The sequence below is a fragment of the Apaloderma vittatum genome, unplaced genomic scaffold (assembly GCF_000703405.1).
Source record: "Apaloderma vittatum isolate BGI_N311 unplaced genomic scaffold, ASM70340v1 scaffold2206, whole genome shotgun sequence".
Taxonomy (NCBI): Eukaryota; Metazoa; Chordata; class Aves; order Trogoniformes; family Trogonidae; genus Apaloderma; species Apaloderma vittatum.
This window is the reverse complement of record NW_009719809.1, coordinates 70,864-95,624: the sequence shown is the minus strand read 5'-3', so window position 1 is coordinate 95,624 and position 24,761 is coordinate 70,864. Positions and strand designations below refer to the sequence as shown.

The 24,761-nt window shown below is 39.6% G+C and overlaps 1 protein-coding gene across 1 annotated transcript in view; it reads right to left on the bottom strand.

Annotated features, from left to right (window-relative positions):
• Positions 1–24,761, bottom strand: part of LOC104274962 (engulfment and cell motility protein 1) — a gene marked incomplete at its 3' end in the record, with an annotated part of 91,739 nt that overhangs the window by 18,095 nt on the left and 48,883 nt on the right. Inside the window, exons 7-12 of the mRNA XM_009870762.1 lie at positions 19,377–19,476; positions 13,758–13,909; positions 12,845–12,923; positions 9,048–9,098; positions 7,158–7,280; positions 6,107–6,238 (exon numbers count right to left, since the gene is read on the bottom strand). Of these exons, the coding sequence (XP_009869064.1) occupies positions 6,107–6,238; positions 7,158–7,280; positions 9,048–9,098; positions 12,845–12,923; positions 13,758–13,909; positions 19,377–19,476 (637 nt within the window). The remainder of the gene's footprint in view (positions 1–6,106; positions 6,239–7,157; positions 7,281–9,047; positions 9,099–12,844; positions 12,924–13,757; positions 13,910–19,376; positions 19,477–24,761) is intronic.

Below are 24,761 nucleotides of genomic sequence, written 5' to 3'. Positions count from 1 at the left end.
TTCCTGCTGTTGCCTCTCCCACACATCATCGCTCGGAAGACTTGAGTGAAATTCTGAACGGGATCCTTCCTGCTGCAACAACTACCAACTCCAGTAAAGCATACGATGGCAAGCAAGGAACCTAAACCCCGTGTCAAGTATCACAAAGGTAAATTGGGATAGATCTCGCTCTCTCTGTTTAGGTATTTCTGTAGAAAAAGCGTCACATTTTTCTTTTTTAAGCAAGCTAGCTAATATGTCTGTCCCGTACTACAGGAAAGGGCTTGGCTACGTTTACTTCAACTAAAGAGCAGACAGAAGTCAGCTCTGCTTCTGAGAAAACTCTACTCCAAAACGAATCAACCACGGGAATCTACTGGCAGCCAGACACAAGAGCTGTCCCAATTTTAAACCAGGGAACTGAGCTGGAATGTCAACTGCAGCTAGATGTCCTAGGTAAAAAAAAAACCAACTAACTACAGAGCTCTGATTCACACGCTGCCACTTCTTTTACTACCTGTAACTAGGTCAAGCTTCCAGTAACCACAGAGGACAAGCTGAAAACTAATCTACAGTAAAGGAACTGTCGGTGTCTGTGATATTTTAGCTACCTCCACATGTATGGCCCCCACATACAAAAGAACTGTCTCTATGGTGAAAATCTTCCCCCTGCTCGAGTACAAACAGGCAAGCTTTGTAGATGTCAGGGGTGGGTTTGCAAAAAAAGGACCAATCTCTCCCAAAACCTGAGTCCGTACTTTTGTCTTAAGTCAATAGTAGCCGAGGCGCACCCTTGTCTGCCCTCAGTAGTGAGGTAACAAAATAAAACTCCCCCCCTCAAAAAAAAACCCATTGGACCCATTTATTGTGGAATTTCAGTACACTTGACTCCCATTTTTCTTCATCTCCATCTACAAGAATGTGAAGCTCTTGAGACTCAAGCTGTGTTCTGCAAAATGCACATTTTGCACATCTGGGAATTGTTCTGCTCTGCTTCCAGTTTCCTTCAGACAGACATCAAATAAAGGACAGAGATGCACCAAAATGTAGGAAGATTTAAGAAAAACGAGAGATTTTTAAACCAACACATACTATTGCCACTCACATAAAGGCTGTGTAACAAGCTGACTACGTCAAACAATCAAAATATTCAGAATTCAGTTGCAAAGGTGTTCTTAATTTTGGAAAATAATTCAGTTATTCATAAATGAGTCACTTTTCTCCTCCTTGTCCTTTAATTCATTTACAGGCCTAAGTTAATGAACTCACATATTCAAAGAGAATGTCTGCAATTCTGTATAACTGAAGAAAATCTAAGCACTTTGTGCACTATGCTATTTACTGTCCTTTAAATCTTACAACAGGCAAAAAAACCCTATGAGAAATGAGAGGAGAAGGATAGAGTAACATACATACCAGTTTGCATGCATGGATGGATATGCTGTAAAATTTGACAGGCTTATAAAAATTATTTGCAGTAATTAACATTAAATTGAATTTACAGTGTTTCACAAATCTACCAGCACTTCAATATCAAGCCAGAGTTTGCGTGGAGTCAGCTATCCAAGAGGAGCCTTGTGAAACAGAGGAAGCCCACACTACAAAAGAAATTACGTCTGACCAAGTTTGGGAGGATGTGTTTCTTCTTTTTTTTTTTTTTCTGAATGCAAATTCTGAGCCATCTGCCGTACATAACATCCAAAGAAAGATATCCAAGATCCACCTCTAAGAGAAGTCACAAAACAAATCAGCAGCAAAAAGAACACTTCTGTTATTATAAAAACTTGAACTACACAGCCCTACCACGTTAAATTCCATGGAGCTTGCCTGCCCCCACGAGTTTATAACTGGGAGGCACATAGTAAATGAGCAGCAAATGAAAAAATACAGAGAAATCACACGTAGTATATGAAAAATGCATGCCAGAAATGCAATGCACTGGTGTCCTTAATTTTAAATTAGCAGTTTTACATTCGTTAGTGGATTTTCTTTGAAAGCATCATATTATTTCCAATCTCAAGGAGTTTAAGATTCTGAGTTTACCATTTCACAACTTAAAAATATTGGAAAGGTATACAACTATAAAAAACCTTTTATCCTCCTCTCACAAAATAACATAACTTAACCTGATATTAAGAAACTGATTTAAAGGATGATTCATTCCTCCAACTAATTTTTGTAATAAGCATAAAATGGCTCAAACAAAGTATTTTAAAAATCAAAACACTAAAGGATTGAGATTATACAGAGTCCGTACATTCCCACAGACTCAAACCCAAAGATATTTCACTCTGATCAGTTTTAACTTCACTCTTAAAGTTATATCAAAAGGTCAAAGAAGGCTGGTAGCCCATGAAAATGGCCTGAGTTGACAATCAAACCCAAGTTTTTCTGATTAGATCTTTAACTACATTTACAAGATATGATCTTTTATAGATTTGCAGATACTGTTAAAGAACAAAATACTGTTAACAACAAAATACCCTAAAAAATCCAGATTGCAAGAAGTGTCCCTGTTATGGAGCTTACACAAGGCTGAAAACCAATCAGACACCAGAAAAAAAACATTATTTCAGTAGGAAAAAATATGTCACCAGTGCCAGACAAAAAGGAAACTCTATTACACTGTACTGTAATAGAAACTGCGACACACGAGCCAAATTAAGTAACTTTTCACTGTCCCCAGAGGTACCATTTAACCTAAACATCAAACATCTGCTGCCATCTGACTGAGAAATGGGAATTTACTGCCCAGAACAGTTATTTCTGCTATTTCTAAGGCTGAAATGATTTTTAATGTTTAACAACTTTTGTGAACAGCCTACATCTGGTATGCTGCTAGTGCCCTCTGCTGCATAATATTACAATTTATTTAGTAGCTTTCTTTTAAAATGAAGTTCAGCTGAACTCCAAATAATATTAAGCCCCATAAATATAATAAATCAAGAAAGCTTGTGAATATTGAAGAAAAACAATCCTGAAAGACATTCAGTATTAAAGAGAAGATCTACGTATTCGCTTAGAAAACATTCTGTAAGACTGCCAGGTGGAGCTGCACATTGTAAAATAAACTAAATAATGAGGTAACTGAAATTATACACAGTTCTAGATGATGTCTCAGAAATGCAGAAAATGGCCTTTACAGTTTAGCTGCTTTGAAAATACCTTTCCAGATATGTCCTAGTTGAACATTTTACTTTTTTGTGGCTACGTTGCACAATCTCTCCTATCTTTTGCTATAGATCAATATTTGCCTACACAAGAAATTCTTGCCAGTGGTCCTAAATGAACATCACTGCACTTCCCATCACTGAATAAAATTACATTTCTATATCTCTAATCCAAAAGGTCACCCAACTTGTGAATGACATAGTAATTCCTTTCACCGAAACCTCCCAAATTTGTTTCATCAGCCTATGTTCACTCTCTTATGCCACCACCAATAATATTTTGAAAGTCAAGCCCATGGTTATGGGAATTAAGTTTACTCAAATGCAGGAAAACTTCAAAAGCTTCACATACATAAGCTTTACAAAACAAATCATCTGAACAGATAAGAATTTTCCGGACTGCTTTTATCATTACAAATATACATGGCTCTATCTTTAAAATATCTCTAACAAAGAACTACGTTATTATTTGAAAGTTTACAAAACTCTACTTCTGCTACACAAATTAAAAGGGACAAGCACTGGGATCTCCGTGGCAGAAGATATTTTAAACAGAGTAAAAATAATAAGTAATTCAGGCTGTTTAATTTGCAATTGACTCAGAAAATAATTCAATAGGGTGGAGTGTATCCTAGATCTCCCAAGTCATCGTTTGTCATATTCACCAGCATTTTAATAAACCCCCTAAAGGCTGTCTCATCTGAAAAATCTCTTTGCTTCACATGGGTCATCAAAACCATCTGGAGGAGCCTTGCGGTTGCTTCAACTGGATGGAGGTTTCTAAAGAAGTTGTTTTACAAATGATACTGTAAACTTCTGAAACCATATCTGGACTTTTTTCTCCTGTTAACATTACGTTTGTAGTGGGGCAAAGCATTTCGATGTGGCTGGGAAAAATGAAGAGAATTCTTGTATTCCACATACAGAAAGAGAACAAGCAATCCAGGAACAACTTGATGGCCAGATATGGTTTTACTCTCCCCCTCAGAAAGAACAATTAATCAGTTCAAGAAATGAGCATCCTGACCACCAACACCAGTGCAATGAAGACAGCTTGCGGCAGGCTATCGTAATTCAGTAATCACTCTTGACAACTGTTGGAGTGTTTTCTGTAGGCTTCCCAAGGAACAGCCCAAATGAGAATAATTCATCTAACAAATATCTCCCTGCTGCACAGGCACAGCAGGAAAATTCCTGCAAACTCAGACAAGACACTGACGTGTTTCAGTTCACACCAAGTGTTTTCCTATCAGCTAAAACATGCTGCCATTAATTTCAGATCTGCAGAATCAAAATATATCCTGTGGGCCAAACAGAAGCATTGGAACAACTAGTGCACATCTAGTGATCTTTAGTCCTTGTTAAGCAGCAGAAAGGAGTGGAATTCAGATCTCTGAGTGAGTCCCAGTTCAGATTCTGTTGGATGCTCTGTTACATGCTCAGAGTTTTACAGCTTTAAGAAAGCGAGATCAGATTTTCAGAGGTGCTTAGGTGATTAGGTGCCAGTGATGGCTGTGGGATCTGAGAGTCTTCAACATCTCCTAAAACTAGAGCGAGCCACGGAGATCCAAAAGCAATCAGCCTGAATTAGAGAACAATTGTTTTAAATTTCATTCTTTGCCACCAGTTACTTGTCCTCCTCCCGTGACAGTGATCTCTGCTCTCACCTACAAGCTGGAGGCTCTATATGGAGCCCTTATGTCTCCAAGCCAGGGCCTGCGTTTTCTTTCAGTTTTGGCCTCGAGGGCACAAAGTCCTTTGCTTACCTCACCACAGGAGCTGCCAGTCTCAGAAGCTGGGATAGCAATGGTCTTATATTGCACAGGAACAGAGAGCAGATTCATAGACCACAAAAAAAACATCAAACCCATGCTGAGCTTCAAAAGCTTCTTCAAAGCACCAGTTTTGCTATCATGCTTACAATCCCCAAATGCCAAGTTCCTGTCTATTTACTTACAGCTCCTTGCAGACACGACAACATTGATGCAGCAGTAATTTTTCCACATTCATCATTAAGGGAAACCACTGTCAGGACCCAGAAAGCCTCATCCCAAAACCTCAAGGGAACTGGGTAACGCTGAGCCCTGCACCACAGACACAAGCAGAGTGCTTGAACTGCACAGTGAGCCTCAGCCTGCATCAATGATTAAAATCACCTCGATTATAGCTGTAGCTGCTGTACTATATGCAGTGTCTATTTGCCAGGCCAACAGCAAATAAATGAATCTCATAAGATATGAAGCATACAATTTCACCTAAGGAGAAAGAAGAATGCATGCTAACCTAGAGGAGACAATAAATTAAGATACTGATTGCAGTGTACTTGTGCATGCTTTATTTATCTGTGCGTGCTTTATTGTTTCCAGAGGGGGAAGAAAGATATATTACTTGTTAATATAAATGCACGCAACATTTTATCCAGATTATGCTCCAATCCCCAACACAGTTTCATGAAAGACCAGACCTCCAATTGGTCTGATTAAGTCAATGTAAGAGATTCTGCATCACCCACTCACAGATGAAAGGACTTCAAGCAACCAAAACACAAGGCCCTACAAGGAAATCCCCATCGGGTTCTATCTTGGATTTGTTGTGCTCATCAATCCACATTATTATTAACAGAGTACAATGACTCTACAGGTCTGCCATAGATCCATTAAACAATGCCTGTTTATCCAAGATATCATTAAAAGCTACATTTTAATTACAGTGTGTCATGCAAAACTACATGCTTCAACCTCAGGCAGTTATTTCTTCCAATTAACTCTCACTTCTGCTACAGCAGGCACTTGGGGTTAATAGGACTTGCCAAGACAAAAAAAAAAGTAAAAAAAAAAAAAGCTATTCCTGTTAAGAAAACAGCAAGAAGACCGAGTAAGAGAAGTGAGGGATTACAAGATATACTACAACAGATGCGCTCAGCCACTTTCAGTATACCACCACACAAAAATACTCACAATAAATCCAAGTTTTTTATAGTCTCGAGTGTACATAGATTTGCGTTTCTCAATACTGCCACTGCTGTTGTTAGGTTCAGATTCTGCATCAAATGCAATTCTTCGGAGTTCAAATATGATATCCCGCTGAGCCTAAGTTAAATTAAGCGTTAAAAAAAATATATTAAAATAACGTACCTGACACTTTAATAAACAATACCATAAAAGCTTTTTCAAAACAGTGTATTCCCTCCGCTGCCCAATCTTTCTTTATTTCAATTCCCCACTTTGTACTCAGAGAGAGTCAGCAGGAATGACTTTGTGGTTCCTATTTTCCAGAGTCCTTACATTTTTGAGGTTCTCATGCAGATGCTTAAGTGTTGGCTTCCGGAAGCTGGCTCCATGTTAGCAAGGCTGCTAACTACGCACTTAATTTTAACCACAGGCATGGAAGCACAGAAGCCAAGGGACCACATACATTTCCAATTAAGCTGGTACTTAAGGACTTTGCTGGGTGAAACTAGAATGGCTTGGCACTTTGCATTCCTCTTGGTAACTGTCCATTTTCTTCATGTACAATGAACAGTGCTAAAGCTGGTGTTTAGATGCAGTGAGTAATAAACAAATGAACACCTCCTACAGAGGTTCCCAGTAACAAAAATGGGTTTTATCGTAACACAGGTTAACTTCAACTCTAGCAAGATTGACAGCTTTCATTTAAATGTTCAGTTCAGCTCTGCAGAACTACTTTGAAGAAGGATCATGTATTTCTGTTGCTTCAGAGAAGCACACAAAAAAACCAAACGCTCAGAGTTTCAGCTCAGTATGACACCAAATTAAGTGCGTGGAACTACGTGCTAAAGAGAAAGCTCTGGCCATTTTGTTGTATGTAGCCAGTACATCTTCTAACAACTAGAAAACCTAACCCAGCTTCACAGAGAGAAAAAGAAAGTGAATGAATGACTCGTGTAATATTCCTAGCAGTGTCTTTTCCTCCACAGAGAGCTTTGGGCACAATGAACAGCTGTCCTCCTCCTCCTCCTGCTCTGACCAGACCGTGCCAGGTCCTTACCTGATCCTGTGGATCCATTTTTGTCATCATTCTGTCTTCCAGAAGGTTAAAGGTAAGTACTTGTAGAACATAAAGCTGGTGTGCCATTTCATTATTAATGGCCCTCTGTGCCCTGATAACATGCTGCAAAGAAAGAGAGACTCTGGTGAATGCCATTTTATCAGAAAATTACATTAGGTGCACTCAGGTGTTTCCATTTCTCTAAGTATGTGCTTGCCATCTAATACTTTGGGAAAGGAAAAGGGAAAAGAAGGGGAAAAGAAGGGGAAAAGAAGGGGAAAAGAAGGGGAAAAGAAGGGGAAAAGAAGGGGAAAAGAAGGGGAAAAGAAGGGGAAAAGAAGGGGAAAAGAAGGGGAAAAGAAGGGGAAAAGAAGGGGAAAAGAAGGGGAAAAGAAGGGGAAAAGAAGGGGAAAAGAAGGGGAAAAGAAGGGGAAAAGAAGGGGAAAAGAAGGGGAAAAGAAGGGGAAAAGAAGGGGAAAAGAAGGGGAAAAGAAGGGGAAAAGAAGGGGAAAAGAAGGGGAAAAGAAGGGGAAAAGAAGGGGAAAAGAAGGGGAAAAGAAGGGGAAAAGAAGGGGAAAAAAGAAAATCAAACCAGGCCTATTGCTAGTGATTTAGGTACAGTAAAAGCCACTTTAAGGGACAGAACTTTACAGTAACAATACACTGAAGCTTTCTCCTTTCAGCCACTAGATAGAGCCTCTATGTATGTTGAGAAGTGGCATAATATACTGAGAGTATATTAAGAAAATATTTAAGAGAGGAGCTGCCTGAGCAGAAAAGCATTCTGGCTACAAACACAGCCACCAAGTACAGTGATATAACAGGGCTGCTGCTGCAGCAGTGAGCATCACACTGCAATCCTACCTCCACCATACGATTCCAGCCTGTACAGAGAAGGCTGCTTAAAAATACACAAAGCATACAACACCCCGCACGTGCAGAATTATCTCCTTCAGGAAACAGATATCGAACCGAAGAACAATTTAAAAGTCTCCAGCATGCAAAAATACACCCATTGGTTCTATTTGGGAAGCAGACCCAGGTCCCTGAACACAGCAGAGCGTACGTAAGGGAGGAGTCATCAAGGAGATGGGCACAGCAACCGATAATGCAAAGGTCCAGAGAGTAAAAGAATCTGTCTGCAAAAAGGCACTGTAGCATTTTACAACAGTAAGAGTATTATCCACGTGCTAATAACCAAATTTCTTACGAACACAAGCAGTGTAAAAATATGCCCTCTGAAGGAAATTCTTGGGGGTTTTTGTATGCATCATTATCCTAACAGGTAAAGAGCATCTTCCCTTCACTCTAAAGTCAAAGGCAAAATCCCTCTGCCTTTCCATGATAGCAGATACAAATCTTTTATATTACATTAATTAGCATCACTCTGAACTATATTTCATGCTGCTTTTATGCAAGGGATGACAAATTATGTGCAACTTTATATCAAGATAGAAAATCGGCAGAAACGAAAAATACACAGTTTTTTGTGCGACATTCAAAGGCCCTGCATGGCTTGCTCAGCTGTCACCAGCTCCAGACTGTAACACAGAGGACTTGCTATAAATTCCTCAGATAATCCCTCATCTGCACAATAAAGTAAGTTCATTTGCTTCATGGGAAGAAAATTGTTGAGGTATTATTATTTTATTCAGTGTTACATTTTAATGAAGAAATCACAATTTATTTGACCAGGGAAATCTCCCTTTCTGATAATCGCTTTTGAACCCATTCAACAACCAAACCTTTTTCTCGCATATTATTGACTTCAAAACATGTCAAACTACAGGTGCAATTAAGATACATTAAGATAAAAATCTATGAACGTCAAAACTGGAGACACCTTTTCTCTCTGCTAGTGAAAAGTAACTTTGAAAATTATATACTTACAGTTAAGATGATGGAACGAAGCTGCTTTTGTGCCAAAATGTTTGCCATTTCCTGATTTAGTGAAAAAAAAGAAAAAAAAAAAAAACACACAGAGGATTACAAATTAGCCCGAAGCGGGTATTTTAGTGCCACACCTAGAAGAACACGAACTTAAACAGTTTCTTATCTGGAGTTTCTGCAATATTACTTATAATGGAAATGAAGCAGCATATCAGCTATATGTCTGTCTGCGTTATTTTGGGGGTCACAAACTCATATTACCATGAGAAAAGGGCCAAAGAGAGTGAAACAAAGTGTGTCACAAGCTGAGGACTTTGGTGATCCAAAAGCAACAATGAAAGACCTCAGAAGAGACTCCATGAGTCAAACACGGAATTTACACGTGCTCGTTCAAGCACACCCTTCCTCCTGCAAACACCCCGGAAGGAAGCACGGAATGGAAGGCAGCTAGGACTCTGAAACAAGATGTCACGCAACGTGCTGGCTTATAGTAATTGGGCTGTTTTGAATTCAAGTGCTTTAACTTGCACTCAGTAAATCAGCCTAGAACTCAGCACTGTTTCCTCAGAGCAAATAACGCTTCTCCCCTGCATTTTGGTAGTAAGGTTGACATTGGTCCACTATTCTGTCTTAAATTCTCTTTCTGAAGTCACTATCAAGGAGAATATGCTTTCATTGTCATTCTTAAGCAGCTAATCCTGGCTGTCCATGCTGCAAACTGTCCTACAGGGCACAGGAGGAAATCTCTTATACTTAGCAAGCCTGAGAGGCTAATCTTAAAAATGAAGCATGTGCTTGTAGGTATAGTTAAGTTCCACAATTTTTTTCCATTAATATAAAAATACACATCTGTGTTTGTGGACGTATGCCAGGACATACAATGCACAAAACTTATAGCAATTATCATCATGTAATTATTTTTAAATTCTTGTTTTCATAATGTACCATTTAAGGATTCAGATAACATATTGCATGCTGCTATTTAGAGACTGTTTATGTGTACACAAAGGAGTAATATTTGGAATCAGAAGATCATTGATTGAAAATAGAGCTCATGTCTCACAGCTTTACATAATACAGCACAACAAATCACATCAATGCTGACACAGGTTTAAGGACGTTCTTTTATGTACCCACTTTTATGTAACGGTCAAGAAACTAGGAAGCAGGAAAACTGAGACTATTAGATAAAACATACACAGAATTGGATTACCGAAGCACGGCTGCAGAAACAATGTAAATAAAAGCAAGCGAGAGAACTTGTTTGCAAAAAGAAAATAATTCTAAATTTCAAAAAGAAAAAAATTCAAAAACTACAAGACAGGAGGCAGGCATGGATATTGACTGTTTTCTTTATACCACATGAAGGGCCTTGCAACAGAACCTGGGAACTATAAGGAAGGGACCAAACACGAGAAACTCAGTTTTAGTTTTTAAGCCTTTCCTGGCTGAGCAGGTTTTAACTGCGCATAACAGCAGCAATGAACAGGTACAGCCGCTTCCATCTCTTTTGCAACGACACAACCGAGCTGCAGGGGGAGTGCTAGGCATATGATTCACTCCATATTGCCACGAACAGACTGGCTGGTTTTGTCAAAGTACACCCCCTGCCAAAGGACGGGCAGGTAAAGAACATGAGCCAGTCTTTTCTGCATCCACGGCAAAAAGACAAAAAAGAAAGAAAGAAAAAAAGCAATTATTTTATTTCACTGTTTGGAGGGGATTATCAAATTGTCACTTCTTTCTTACACCTGTAATTTCAAAAGCCCTTATTGGGATATTGGCTTTTGTGACTGGAGGAAAAAAATGATAGGAGCAACAAACATTCACAAAACCAATTACTGCATCAAAATCAACTTTGTCTCCAGGAAGCCTACATGGCTATTAGCAGCTGATGGGCTCTTTCTTCTAAAATAAGTATTGTAGCAAGAGATGAGAACGAGAATTATTCTGAAAAATTTGCCACCTCATTTCCCATGGCAACATGTCTCTGCAAAAATGCAGGCGATTGCCAAAATAAAAATGCTTCAAACATTCACAGTACCATTACAATGTTCAAACTCCCAGCTTGTTTCTGATAAAGACTTTTTTAAAAATACCCTTGGTTTTTCTAGATGAGTTGGTACTCGACAGCAGCAGACGAAGCAAGCAACCAGGGAGTCCTCCTTAAAAAAGAAAAACCTTGTTCCTCTTGGCTTTTTGCATCACAGAAATGGAAAGAAAAAAAAAAAGGAGGGAAAGGAGTTCAGAAATTCGAACACCAGCACCAATTTAAATCCTTTCCTTAATTGCAATGCAGTCATCCACATCATGCTGGTCCTGGTAAGATGGCAGCTGAGAGGGTGCCAAAGCTTCTAGAGTCCCACGGTGTTTCGGGCAGTTTCTCACTCTCAGAAAAGGAGTGGTGGGTGCTGAACCTTAACTTCTGAGGCTGCATGGCCCCTGCTTGCTGTCCCAGAAAGGCAGAATTCAGTGAATTGTATCGGTCGTCTCTACCTTGAAGCTAGTGGACACCAACCTCCTTTGGTGTAGGGTTTGCTGATTAACCACAAAACACATGTAAAGAGAAGTCTACCAGATTCTGACAACTTGGTATAGGTTATTAAAGGCTGAAGGAAATGTTCTGCCAGTGTCAGAGCCCTTAGCCTTCAAGGCAAATCAGATCATTATATTCTCATGATCATAAGCTCTATGACTAACAATTCTGTTTAATAGGTGAAGTCTGCACATAGGAACTTCAAATGTGACCAAAGCATGCTTTTCACAGAAACATAACCAGTGGCAGCTACTTACAAATGTAAAAAGAAAAATCTCTCTGTGTCTTACAAGGACCTCTCATAGACTTATGCCAAAACTGAAAGTTTTTATTCCAGTTATTGTTCATTAGGTGCCTTCTTTCCTTAATAGCCGAAGACTGTGTTGGAGGAAGAAGAAAAAAAGGAGTGTGTGTGTGTAATCTTTTTTTTACTCTCCCCTCTCCATTAAATCATGGTGTGACTTTCCCATTTGCAATTTTAAAAATACTTTTGAAGCAAAAAAAAAAGAAAAAAATATTACCCATTAGGGTTTTGATTAAACAAATCTCCAGCACTTAAAAAACGCAAACAAATCTAAGAAAAGTCCTTGTCAGAACTGATCAGGAGCTCTCAATGAACTTGTTCTGGACACTAACAGTATGTCACCACAAGAACTATCATCACTGTTCCTGGTGACAGAAATGTTAAACAAATAAATTACTAAATCTGTTTTGACACAAGCTAATGACCTCATAAACATGGATAAAACTTCTCTCATTCATAACACATCGCATTCCATCCTCATTTAACCGCAACTAGCAATCTGGAAATACTTCCTTTTGAGACTTCTGATCTCTGGCACTAAAGTTAACTTAAAATAGTATGCTATTAAAGCTATGAAATGCTTAGAGGGCAAGATATTTACATTTTCAAAAGGAACGCACTTTTTTATTAAAAAATCTGGGGGGGTTTTTAAAAATAGCCTGGCTTTGCAAGTCGTGCTGGCAACGAATTCAGTACAATAAATACTACAGCCAGCCACAGTCAATACGGTTCATATGAGGTTACAGGGAACTACAAAAGCACAGAAGAATGTTTAAACCCTACTAATATTGGGGCAAGATGGAGGTAGCTCTGTTAAAACAAATGGTTTACCAGCAAAAACCAACAAAGTTTCAGTTTGAATTAACTGCAGTAAAGGCGTGACTGGGACAACTGCAGGTATGGAATATGACACATATTTCCTACAGATACGTAACTATACAAGACCCAACAACTTACCTGCCTCTTGTCATCTGGTGCCTTAAGGAAAAGTGCATTTATTACCGCAATGGTATATGTCTGGATTTCCTGGTCTGTCCTGCTTGGAACAAAATTATAAACACGAAGAACATGAATACACACGAGCTGTAGAAATATCTTCCAGTTTCACTGCTGCAGGTAGAAATGGAGGGACTGTTTGCATTTAACCATGTAAAAGTTAGGCAATCAGTCAAAGTTAGTTGTGATCAAGTTGTCTCTATTATTAAGAGAGACAGGATGTTCCAGAGGGAGACTCTGCATTAAGGGAAGGTGGAATGAATCACACCCTTGAAGCGCCACTGACCCTCCACTGATTGTAGCAGAAACCTAGACAACCAGCTTCTCTTCTGCCAGATGCCCAACAGCTACAGGTAGGAAGAGGAATCTTCCCTAAAGGGTTCTGGAGATGAATCTGCTGCTATTAACAGCTTTGCAGGTGAGTGGGACACGTCTCATCTGGGAGGCAAGCGTAACTGTATTCTATATACAATCTTTACCCTATGCTACAAGAGGCAGTTTCCATCAGTTTAACCAGCACATATTAATGTTTAACAAAAAGATTTTTCAACTATGCCTTCACCAAAAGTTGATCAGCTTTTGTCTCTCACACTTCCCAGATGCTTGCAAGCAAAACAACCCCTATTTTCCTGCTAATTGTGTTAAGTGTTTTATTAGTACGGGTGCTCTTCTCCTCATTTCTCACTTTCAAGTGCACAGTCTAGCAAAAAAAAATAAACTAAAAATAAAAAAAAATCAAACAACTCCTGAAAGCAGGAGTTATACAGGACGCTGCCACTCTTTATACCACTCTTTTTTCAAACGCTGTACTCATTTGGGAAAAAAACCCAGAAGTCATAATCCACGGTATCAGGCAGCAGTTGAAGACACTCACCCCTGGAGATGTGGGATTAGCTGCCCAATTGTGATCTCCTGTGCCACCTTCTGGTACAGGTCGTGGCTATTGAGCACCATCGATTCCAGGATTGCTAGCGACCGTTGCAGGATAGAGATGTCTGAGGCAAATTTGTTCACGTAGCTTGCTATCTACAAATTTAGACATTTAGAGAATTTAGATCTCACCGTGAAAATGGAGAAATGGAAGAAAGGCGTTGGAATAAGAGCGGTCTTTGTTCACATGCCAGGTATTAATGAATACCTGAAAACAATCAACCAGCAGGCACTGCAGATACCTTCAAAGGACACAGGGACAGAGATTCTTCAGCTGGCATAAATCACCACTGAAATTGTATTACCAACATTGTATTATGAACATGATAAATCAGTGTTGAAGAACTAGAATGGATATAGTATTTGAGGGTAACTTTGGAAAGGACAAGCAGACTATTTCTCATTCTCTCCAGTAGAAATCTGTGCGGCCCATTTTCTCTAAACAAGCATCTAGGCTCAAGGTAAATGTTTCAAAAGAGAAATTTACACCGAGCTTTCTGGAAAAACAAACTAGCAAAACATGCTTTGGGGCTTTTGGTTTTTTCTTCTTCTCTTGCTTTTACCAACACTGAAAGCTCCCTCCAGGTTACAAATTAAAACTGTTGATGATCCCTGATCAGCATAACAGGCTCCATCGTCTAGAGTCCAGTCTTTCTAAGCATCCACGCATTAACCACCACCACTTCAACTGCAAGCTGCCACAAAGAAATGGCAAGTTAACGAAAAACTCTGCTTGCTTTTTTTTGCAGCGTGGCAATGACATGCTGCCCACACCTCTGCAGAGCCAACCCAGCTGTGCAGTACGATGGGGCAACACAAGTTCTTCCACATGCTCCTCAACTCCACAGACCCAGCTTCCCAAGAAGACAAGCTTGCCTTCTTGCAGGAAGCCAGAACTGCCTGGGTTTTCCTTGAATGCACCAACACCAGCACAGGCAAGCTGAAAGGCACCCAAGGAAGCACAGACAGACAGAAGAAACATCATGTGACCACAGTTACTTGCTCTTTACAGCCAAGTAACAGACTATGGTGGCTGTGTCCCAAGTTTGATGCATTTCTTTCAGAAAATTTCAAGTCCACACGCTTCTTCATTGCTCATGCTACAAGCCACTAATGGGATTATACCGTTTCTGATTCTGGATGCTTGCTTAGACCTTGGTATCATTTTCTTTTTCGAGGAGGAACCGCATGCTCTATGGGTGGACAAGCTGCCTAGCTGTCTGCAAAATTCCCAGTTAAAATATTAAAATGTTGACATGTGAACAACGACACTGTTTTGCACTCATGATGTTTTCAGTAGCGCTGAAGGAGCAAAATACCCCTTCTGCAACTTTGGTTGGAAACAAGGAAAAGAGAGACAGATTTTTCTTCTTCTCATCTATTGCAGCACTGCCATTTGCTCTGCTACTTGGTTTGCATTGAATATGCCATGCTGATGTAACTCAATTCAGGGAATATACATTGACTTTACAGAAAACAACAAACCAATCCACGCACACCTAGAGAATAGGAAAGAAGCAACTCAGCCTTTTTCTGCTCCGGACTTTCAATACCTGCTGCCTGCAAGGCCTGAGCCCAAGGAGCATTTACTTTAGTACATGATGCACACTGCACTGTTTAGAGGAACAAGCTGTGTCTCAGAAGCACTGCATCACCCTACCTACCTCTCAAAGTAACCCAGCTGGTTGTGATGCACTGCAGCCCACACGACAAACCAAATGCACTCTGGATGCCTCAGTCATTGGGCATCCATAGCTCAATTGTGCAGCAGGAACACAGTATGTCCAGACTGCATCCCAGCTTGTCAGACTGCTGTCACCATCCTCTGTAAAAGCCCCAACACATGAATTATTCTTGGTGCAGCGGCTCCCTCCGGTGACATTTCAAGTGGCATTGTAAATGCTTCACTGGGATAGAATATATTCATATCGGGGGCCTGCAGAAACATAACTATATAGGTAACTATAACCTCAGGCTAGGCCAGGCTGCCTTAGATATATTTATTCTTCTGATCCTGGACTGTAATATCCTCTAATCTGAATCACAAACCCCAGGCATGAAGCTGGCTTGTGTGTTTAAAAAGCTATGGCGTCCCATGCTGAACATAACATGCAAAACATCTGCTACGTAACTTGCATGTCAAGCTACATATATTCACAACCACCTTGGTAAAGCATGAAGTCTGACCAAAAATAATAGGCTTGTCTACCCTGATAAATAAGGCATGCCAGTTCCTAGACTAAAAATAAATTGTATTGCCATACTTGAAGTTCTGAGTGTGGGGGGGAGAAAAAAAAAAAAGGCCCTTCTTGAAGAGAAACATCAATAGGAGTTCCAATTTGAGTTACTTGCTATTCTCTGCTTCTTGAGTATCACATGCTTTCAACATCCAAAAATAACCCTGCACCCATTTATCAAAATGTCTCATGGTAAAAAAATAATGCAAGCTCACAGAAGTACAAGCTGTCCTCCAGAAATAAACAACTTCATTGCACTGCTTTGCACTTTCACATGAGTGTGTCTCATTAAGGATAAAACTATTTCTTCAGCAGAACACCTGTAAACTAAGTATCTGCATAGTCCTGTCAGGACATATGTAGCCACATAGAAAAGAAGTGTCTGGGTGCTTAACTTCTAATCAAATTGAAGGATAATTAGAAATTGGAATGCCTTCACATGCTCAGCCCCGGTGTTCTGCTGAAACAGGAGCTAAATATGTGAAGTGAGGACAGGTGATAAACCTCTGGCAAAATAAACTACAGCACCTGAGTTCTCATCCTGTTTCAGCATCACTTAAAGCACAGGCAAGAATTCAACAGTTAAAAAATAAAAGTTAAAAACCAAACAAATAAACAAAATAAACTATGTCACCAACAAAAAACACACAGGGAAAGAACAATGAAGAAAACAGCAGTGATTTTCTGAGCAGTAGTATATTCATCAGTTATTTGCCTGGACTACAGAAAACTCTGATAAAGTTTTGTTCCCTGTTAAGTCCTGACACATATTAAAATTTTAAAGCATGCATCTCAGTTTCAAGCAAGGAACTAAAGTTACACTTGAGTACAGAAAAAACAACTGACAGCTGTGAGACATGGAGATGCTTTCCCTGCTGCCACTCCCTTTCCCTGCACAGAACATTTATAAGGCAGAGTAAACAATGCATCAAGGTTAAGACTCTGCATCACACAGTTATAAACAGCAATTAATTGTAATATCTCAACCAGTACTATAAACCTTACATCTCTCCTCTTGTAGGAACTAAAGGTGGGAGCACCAATTTTGATATTCAAAGACCACGACATTTTCTAAAATCTGGACATCCAAATCCTTTAGGTAACTAACGGAAGCTGGAAATAAACTTGATTGCCATAAGCAAGAAAAACAGCTAGTGTATAATAAGGAAGTTTTTTCAAATTATGCTATTTTCCCTTAGCATAAGGAACAAAGCTCTCCTTGAAAGTGTTAATTCTTATTTGCAGCCGTTGGTATAACAGTATTTGTGCACCCAAAGGATGGGAGAGAGGCTGCATCCAACCCCAAGCAGTTAGTCATTAGAAGCAGTTAGAGGTTCCCCTTGAGGTCTCCTCCAGCTTCTACATTTTAAGTTAGAACACTATTCAAGAAAAAGTTTGGATTTATTCCCCCGCATTCCAGTTTGGCTTCTATTTAACGTGAAAGACAGCTTCAAAGGGCAGAAGCACTTGACTGCAAAGTTCCCCCTCAGCCAGCAGAAACTTATCCGCTCCCTATTCCGTCCTGTCAAGCACTCGAGTGAGCCCATGAGCACCCTGAAGTGCTCTGTCAAAAGCCAGGGTCAGAGAAGCAAGTGAGAAGAAAGCTGCAGACTGCCACCAAGGAGACAGAAGCCAAAGCTTCGGCTTTAGGTTCACCCCTTGCCCACCGAGGGCTCGGCTGTTCTGGTTTCTAATTTTGTGGCAGGTCAGGACACTCCTGTGCCTTTCTTCTCTATTTCTGTCATTCTGTCACTCTATCATTCTGTCACTCAATTTCTGTCTCTATTTCTGTCATTCACTGTCCTTCTCTCCTGTCCTATTCTTCTCCTTGGTCCCTTTCTCATCCACCAGAGTCACTTTCGGTTTTTAACCCACCACTTTTGTTTTTCGTAGGTACTTCTAGAGTTCTTTTCTTTGTCTCTTTTGGTTTGGTTTTTAAATTGGGTCACTGTCCAGGGAAACCTATGGAAGTGCCGGGCAGCAGACATGAGCTATTAACAGGGGTGCACACAGTACCTCCTTCTGCAGTTACTGCACAACCCACAGGGCAAAATATGTTGATGAGGTTACACAAAAAATATCATTTTTGACTCACTAACAAAGTAGATTGATTCAAATTCATTTTAACAAGTTTCTTCATGCACTTCTTACTAAACTCTCCTAGCAAATAAGGCATTCTGGGCTTGACCTCATATCTCACAAAGTCAGTTAATAAACAGTTGTACTATTTTCTTTGTCACGAAAAGATAACAATAATCATCCTCATAACCTATTCAGACTGCAAGATTAGCAAAAAAATAAAAGAAAACAAGAAAAAAGTCCAAAACCCATCCTTTTTTTTTTGGTGACCATAACTGAGCTTTAATACCTGATGCACTTTGTATAATTGATTCTGCTTTCACTTTGGCAACAAAAGTAAATTTGTATTCCCATTTAATGCTAGTAACTTTCTAACTAAATTTAAATTCAAAGTCTTTTCTCTGACACACTGTTAAAATGAAGATACTTTTGCCACAGGTCGTATTTGTTTCATAACCGCTTCTAATATTTTAGTGAAGTAACTCTATTTATGTTTTGAATTTACATAAACACACTTTAATTTGAGTCAAATCTGGTTTGAAAATTTTTTGTAAGGAATTGTGGGGTTCTAATTTTTTTCCCCAGTGAATGAAAAGGTTACATCAGATATAAAAACTTGTTTTGGAATTCTGTTAAATCTCGATACTTAAGAGTTCTACTGTGTTTCTGCATTTCTTGTGTATCTCCTACATGCTTAAAAAACAAACAAACAAATGTTGAAAATTGTGGAAAGATTTGTCTCAAAACCACAGACGGCAGCTGCAAGATTCAGGAGGGCCAGAGTTCAGCTTGATAAACTCAGTAGGTACCAGCTTAATTTCAATTTGTAAACTAACTAACTTCTCTTCCTCCTCTACCCCTAGAAGAAACATTTCAGCAATGAGTTTTCTTTTCAAGAAATATAGCATTACTGATTCTAATTTGCACTAAATAAAAATATTATTTTTTACTTTAACTGCATGACATCTGCACAGGGAGGTCACACTGTAAGTGAGCAAGCAATTTCTTGTGTAATAAGCCTAATACAGGGTTGATCTCCTTTCAGGCCCATCAATTTCTGCACAAGTTGGGCCAGATCCTGCAATTACAAGTATTTCTGGTTTGAAAAAGCTTTTTAATCCCATTTTCATGTACCTTTTGATCAATGTACCTGGTGGAGGACAAAAAAAAGAAACAAAAAACCAAACCGTGACTCACCTCAAAAATTTAAACTGATATAGAACAGACAGCACTGATTACAGATTTACCTTTTTAATGAATGCCACAGAGAATGTATCCCACGATACAATCCCATGATCCATCAGCTCAACAAATGCAGTCAGTGTAAAGGACAACATATCTCCAAAGCTGCAAGAGACAGGAGTCATGACATTTACCAGTAATGCAGCAGGGCAATGACTGAGGGAATAAAGAGGCAGGCAGCTTTCAGAAAGGCAGGAAAATGAAGTCAATTATGGAGTAAGAGGTAGCAGAAGAGTGAGTGAGACTGTGCAACAGGACAGTCTCCAAAGCAATTTAGCATGGGCATCAGGAACAGTCACCTGGAGGAAAGCGCTTTTGTAAGAGAAGAACTAATCCCTGGGAGAACTCTGCATGCAATGTGCAAGGAAATCAGACAGTCCAAATTAAATTTCTCTTATAAATTCAGAGGTTTAGATATAACAGAGAAAAAAAAAGAGCTTTTTCTCAGCAACTTACAGAAATGCTCCTAATTGAATGTCATACAGAAGTGCCATGTTTTCGGTACCTCTTTATCAAGCAGATAGGCAGAAAGCCAGTGGATTGTTTGTTCCTTCTCTTACAAGGAAGAAAATATAGTTTGTAATTGCACCAGAAGAGATTTTCTACTGAGCAGCAATTTTCCAATGATTAATATGCCTCAATTTCTTTCTGTAAGCCTGAAGAAGCATCTCCTTTTATTTATCTACTGGCAACCACGCCAAGTGAATTGTGAAGTTCCCACCGTTCACCCAACTGCGCAGCTGAGATCGTTGTACGCCACATTTGACACCTGGAAACGCGAGATCTGCTGCATCTTTGTACAATCTCGCCTAAACTCCAAACGGGCTTAAATTCAACATAAACGACACATTCTAACGTGACTGGCTACACAGGAATTGTCCATGTTAGAAACCAGCGTTTAAAGATTAGCTTCATTTCTACTGAGCGTCCAGTAGTGACAATGATTTTAATGAAGCCATTCAGGGAGGTAACTATTCAATGCAAGCACGGAGCCTGAAACAAAGCAGCGCATTTTACTTTTAAGGGCATGCCAAACTACCTGCAAGGTACTCAGCCCGCTAAGGCATTCACAAGCACAGGATCAATGCAAACAGCATGAATAGTCCCAGTAATTTTAATGAAACTGCTTGCCTAATAAGATGATTTAAAAATAAAAAAACCCCAAGTCTGTCAGACTGAAATTACAGAGCTCAGAAAGTTGGAAGCCTGGAGTTAGCCAGAGTTCAGCAATGTAATAGATAACCCTTATTCTGCAATTTGCTCTCCTACTATCCTGCACCAACTCAACGCAAGTAAGCGAACATCCACTCTAGTGGAGCAAGGAGGAGTAAGAGGAATAAGGCAGAAAATGCATTTGAGTGTAGCAACCCCAATAGCCAGTTTACTGGATTTGATCTAATCTGCCATTTCAGGATCTCCAGTAGCAAGGTGCAGCCCTCAGTGGGCCCTTCATCTAAGAAGGGAGCTCGCGTTCATCAAAACTCTACAGATGCCTTCCACCAAAAATGTATTTGCTATTCTTGACATTTTGTGAGTAAAAACAAGAACACACCAAAAAAAGTATGACCAAAGCACACCTTTTCTCTTCTACATAAGGCTATCTGTAGTACTTTTGCATATCTATGGCACAATGAAAAAAACTACACCAAAGAGCAAACAAAAAGAATAAATAGTGCCTTTAAAAAAATGCCCTGTAATTCTGCAAGGATTCTTTTGTCCAGCAAATACATTATCTGGAAGTTTTTGGTTTTGTTTTGGGAGGGGTGGGGGATTGGTTTTCTTTTTTAATATTGCAAATCTTTTAAGAATTAAATTAGATTTATGGCATCATTAGCATTCCAAATAACCAAAGGTTTCATAACAAGGAAACAATAAGACTCTGCAGGAAATTTATCAGCTCTGGTCCTCTCATCTCCCCCAATCCATTCCTTTTGCATACAATGGTTATTTATGAAGCCACAAAATAATCAGCACCCCTAGGAGAGGTTTCCTTCTAAAATCTTGTATCAAATTCTCATGCATCTTCATAACAGAATACTTCCAGAAATACATGGAATTCTGGTATTTTAAGAAGGTAGACTAAATCAGATCCAAATAAAAAAATAAAAAAAAATACAAAGAGATAGGCCATATATGTTGAAAATTATGGTAAAAATATCTCTCCCCACATTAAACAAAGCAGGTAATTTCTCTCCCCTAGATTTTCTTACATATTGTTTTAGGATTTAGTCAATTAACCTGTATTTAATACATAAATATTCTTCTAACCTAATTGTCCCTGAAAGCTAATCTCCATTAACAATGGCTATAGTTTAGAGGGATTACTTAAACTGTATTAAACCTGCATATGGATATTCACAATGGGAACAGCAGTGGCTGGAATGTAAAGGAATTAAACTAACCTAAATTCAACAGTCTCATTATTCTTCTCGCTGATTAATCCTTATGGTTAATCCAGCCTCCTCCAACAGCTTTGGAGGGGAAACTGGGTTAATGGAACCAGAAATACTGGTTTTCATGTACAAAGCTGGTTTTAGTGGATGTGGCAGTGATACAACCATTTGGGATCCAGAAGGTGACAGCACTTCTCAACTTCAAATGATCAGACATCCCATCAGGTGTCACAGTCTGGTGACACTGCTTCAAATAATTAATGAGAGCCAAGAGGTGCAACACTGGGACTAATCAAGCATTAAGAAATACTCCAAACTCTCTATATTATGCAGAATCACATGTACATGGTTGGGGTTTTTTTTAATGTATAGCCATACACCTGCACACACACGTATACACGAAGTGGCATTGCAAAAGTCAATAGCCATACTTAAAAGATAAGCATTGGGAGCAGCATCTCCAGGGTAACTAGAGCAAAGATAAGCATTAGAGTGCCTGGAGGGGGAGCGGAGTGGTGTTGATCCATCGCTATGTGTTTAAACACAAGCAGATAGGTAGAAATAGACTTCCGAGCAATTTGCTTCAAGACACACATGCACAGACACACTCACACTACTAAGAGCAGCAGAAGGAGGGGATGCTGGAAGTTTCAAGGGAATCAAAGCTCATTTATAAAAGCAGTAATCTTGGAAAATACATGATAGGAGCTGTTTAGCTTAAAATCTCGGTAAATCTTTGAGTCCTACAAAAAGTCCAGAAAGCTATGGTGGCCTTTTTCTTCATAAAGTCTTTTCAGACTAAGCCACAGCACAAGGGCACAATAGCTCTGTAAATACCAAACACTTGCCACTCTGGCAAAATGACATAATAGTTTGAAGGTAATTCCTGATGAATTTTCATGTGCTTTTTGATGTGCGCCATCACAGCAAGGGGGGAAAAACAATCAGAAAGACGCACCATGTAACTGCAATCTTGTATCCCAACAACGCTGGTGTTTTAATTATCTGTGCTCTTGGGCAAGCTACTTGTACGATCCTTTACACACGCTGCTCAGGGCTCTGAGCGGGGGACACCTTACGCTGGGACAAGCTGATGAAGTTTCCCTGTTCTCTGGTGTCTGACCTCCCTCTTCAAACTACCATAGTGAAAACAGGTGGGGTGGTCATGAAGCACTGTCCTCGGCCACAGCAGCTCTTGGCAAAAGCCTCGTGAGTAGGGGAAAGCTGTGGTCTGCAATGCCAAGGGCTGTGTCAGCAAGGATGGAGAGCCGTGCTCTGATCCATATCAACCCCTCCCACAAACCTGCCTGGAGAGCACGTCAGCAGTTTGCATTTCACATCTCTAGGTTTTAGAGAAATATCACCAGGTCAAAGCCTGTTAATATACACTCCAAAGAATTTTCTGCATTCCAACCTTAAGAAACCGTAAGGAAAAAAAAGAAAAAAACAAACAACAACAAAAAAACCCCCATGTTTTGATACTGGCTTTTCTTTCCTAAAAATAAAAATGACAGGTAAGTGCATGTCTCATCTCTCTATTACCTGCCTTCCTAGAATCATTCCTACATGTTAAATCATCTTTTTCATCACGGGTAATCCTCGGATGTATATATAGAACTATGTCTGAAATGTTGAGAGATGCCTAGAGCAATCTGGATTTCTTATCAAAACTAATTAATGACACTTGAGCACCTCCATCCCCTAGATGTTTTTGGAAAAAAAAAATAATTTCAATCTATGTTTAACACATATGACAAAAGGAACATTTTACTGCTGTTGAGGAGGAAAAAAATTCTCAGCTGTTCAAATGATGTTCAAACTATGTTCAAACGTTAATAATTAGGCTCAGTTGTCATCAGATAACAACAAAAAAAGGCAGTATAAGCTTTTAGAAAGCTAGGTAGACTGTCTTATGTTTTGTATTATAAAACTTGCATAGGAGTACCTGGGAATTAACTGCTGATTGTTACAACCAGGATAGGGCCAGCAGCCCATTAGGACGAGAAGCCAAAGACAGTATAACCTTTACACAAACCACTTTTCAGGGACAAAATGAAACCAAAGCTGATCTCTGATGTCTAATTGTGCAGAGGGAAGGCAAAGAAACAGCTTTCTAACTTTTTAAACGGCTTTTTAACTGGGCAGTAGGCAACAAGAGAGTAGCAGCCTACTACCAAAGGCAGGAGTTAAAGCAGTGGTTAACTTCAAGTCCCTTATCATTAGCAACCGTGCTCACAGCCTAATGCTGGGCAGCTGAAAGCTCTGACATCATTGAGGTCAACATCAAAGAGTAAGGAAGAGCTTTTTAAGTTGGAGTTGTCAAGGATAAATGGCCATGAATAAATTTGAACAGGGGGAGCAGAATATATCTAATCATCAGAAGACAAGAGCTCTGGAAAAGCCATGGGGGCAAGAACCTCGCCAAGTCTCAACCGAAGATTGACGATGCAGCAGGATGCTTTGCAAGCACAGTGTGAGCGAGTACTTTTTTTATTGCTTTATTTCCTCTTCACTGCTTCTACACTGCCTTGTTTCTCTGAGTAACCTTTCCAAGGGTACAGCTAAATCACCAGCAAATCAAACTAGGGGCAATTCACATCTACCTGGTACTTACTCATCACAGCAGTAAATGCCTGGACTGTCTGCGAGGGGATGGGGGAGAACTGCCCCTATTTTTCTAGATAATTACAGAAAATGCACTTAACTGCTACACTCCAATTGACACAGATTGGAGGTTGGGGTTTTTTTTACATTGTGCCAAGCACCACCCGAATATTTCTTTGTGGTACAGTTTCCCTGTATTCATGAAAAGGGATCAACCCCACTGATTTTGAACCACTTGCATTCCAAAAAAACTGAAATGGCTTTGTAACCCTGCTATCAGGGCGTCTCTAAGGTTGAAATTCAACTCTGATTAAAGAAAACAGGCTGCAAATTTTAAACACAACTGTAGCTATTCTTGAGTAAATCCACTTGTAGACACTCTTATTATGAAGT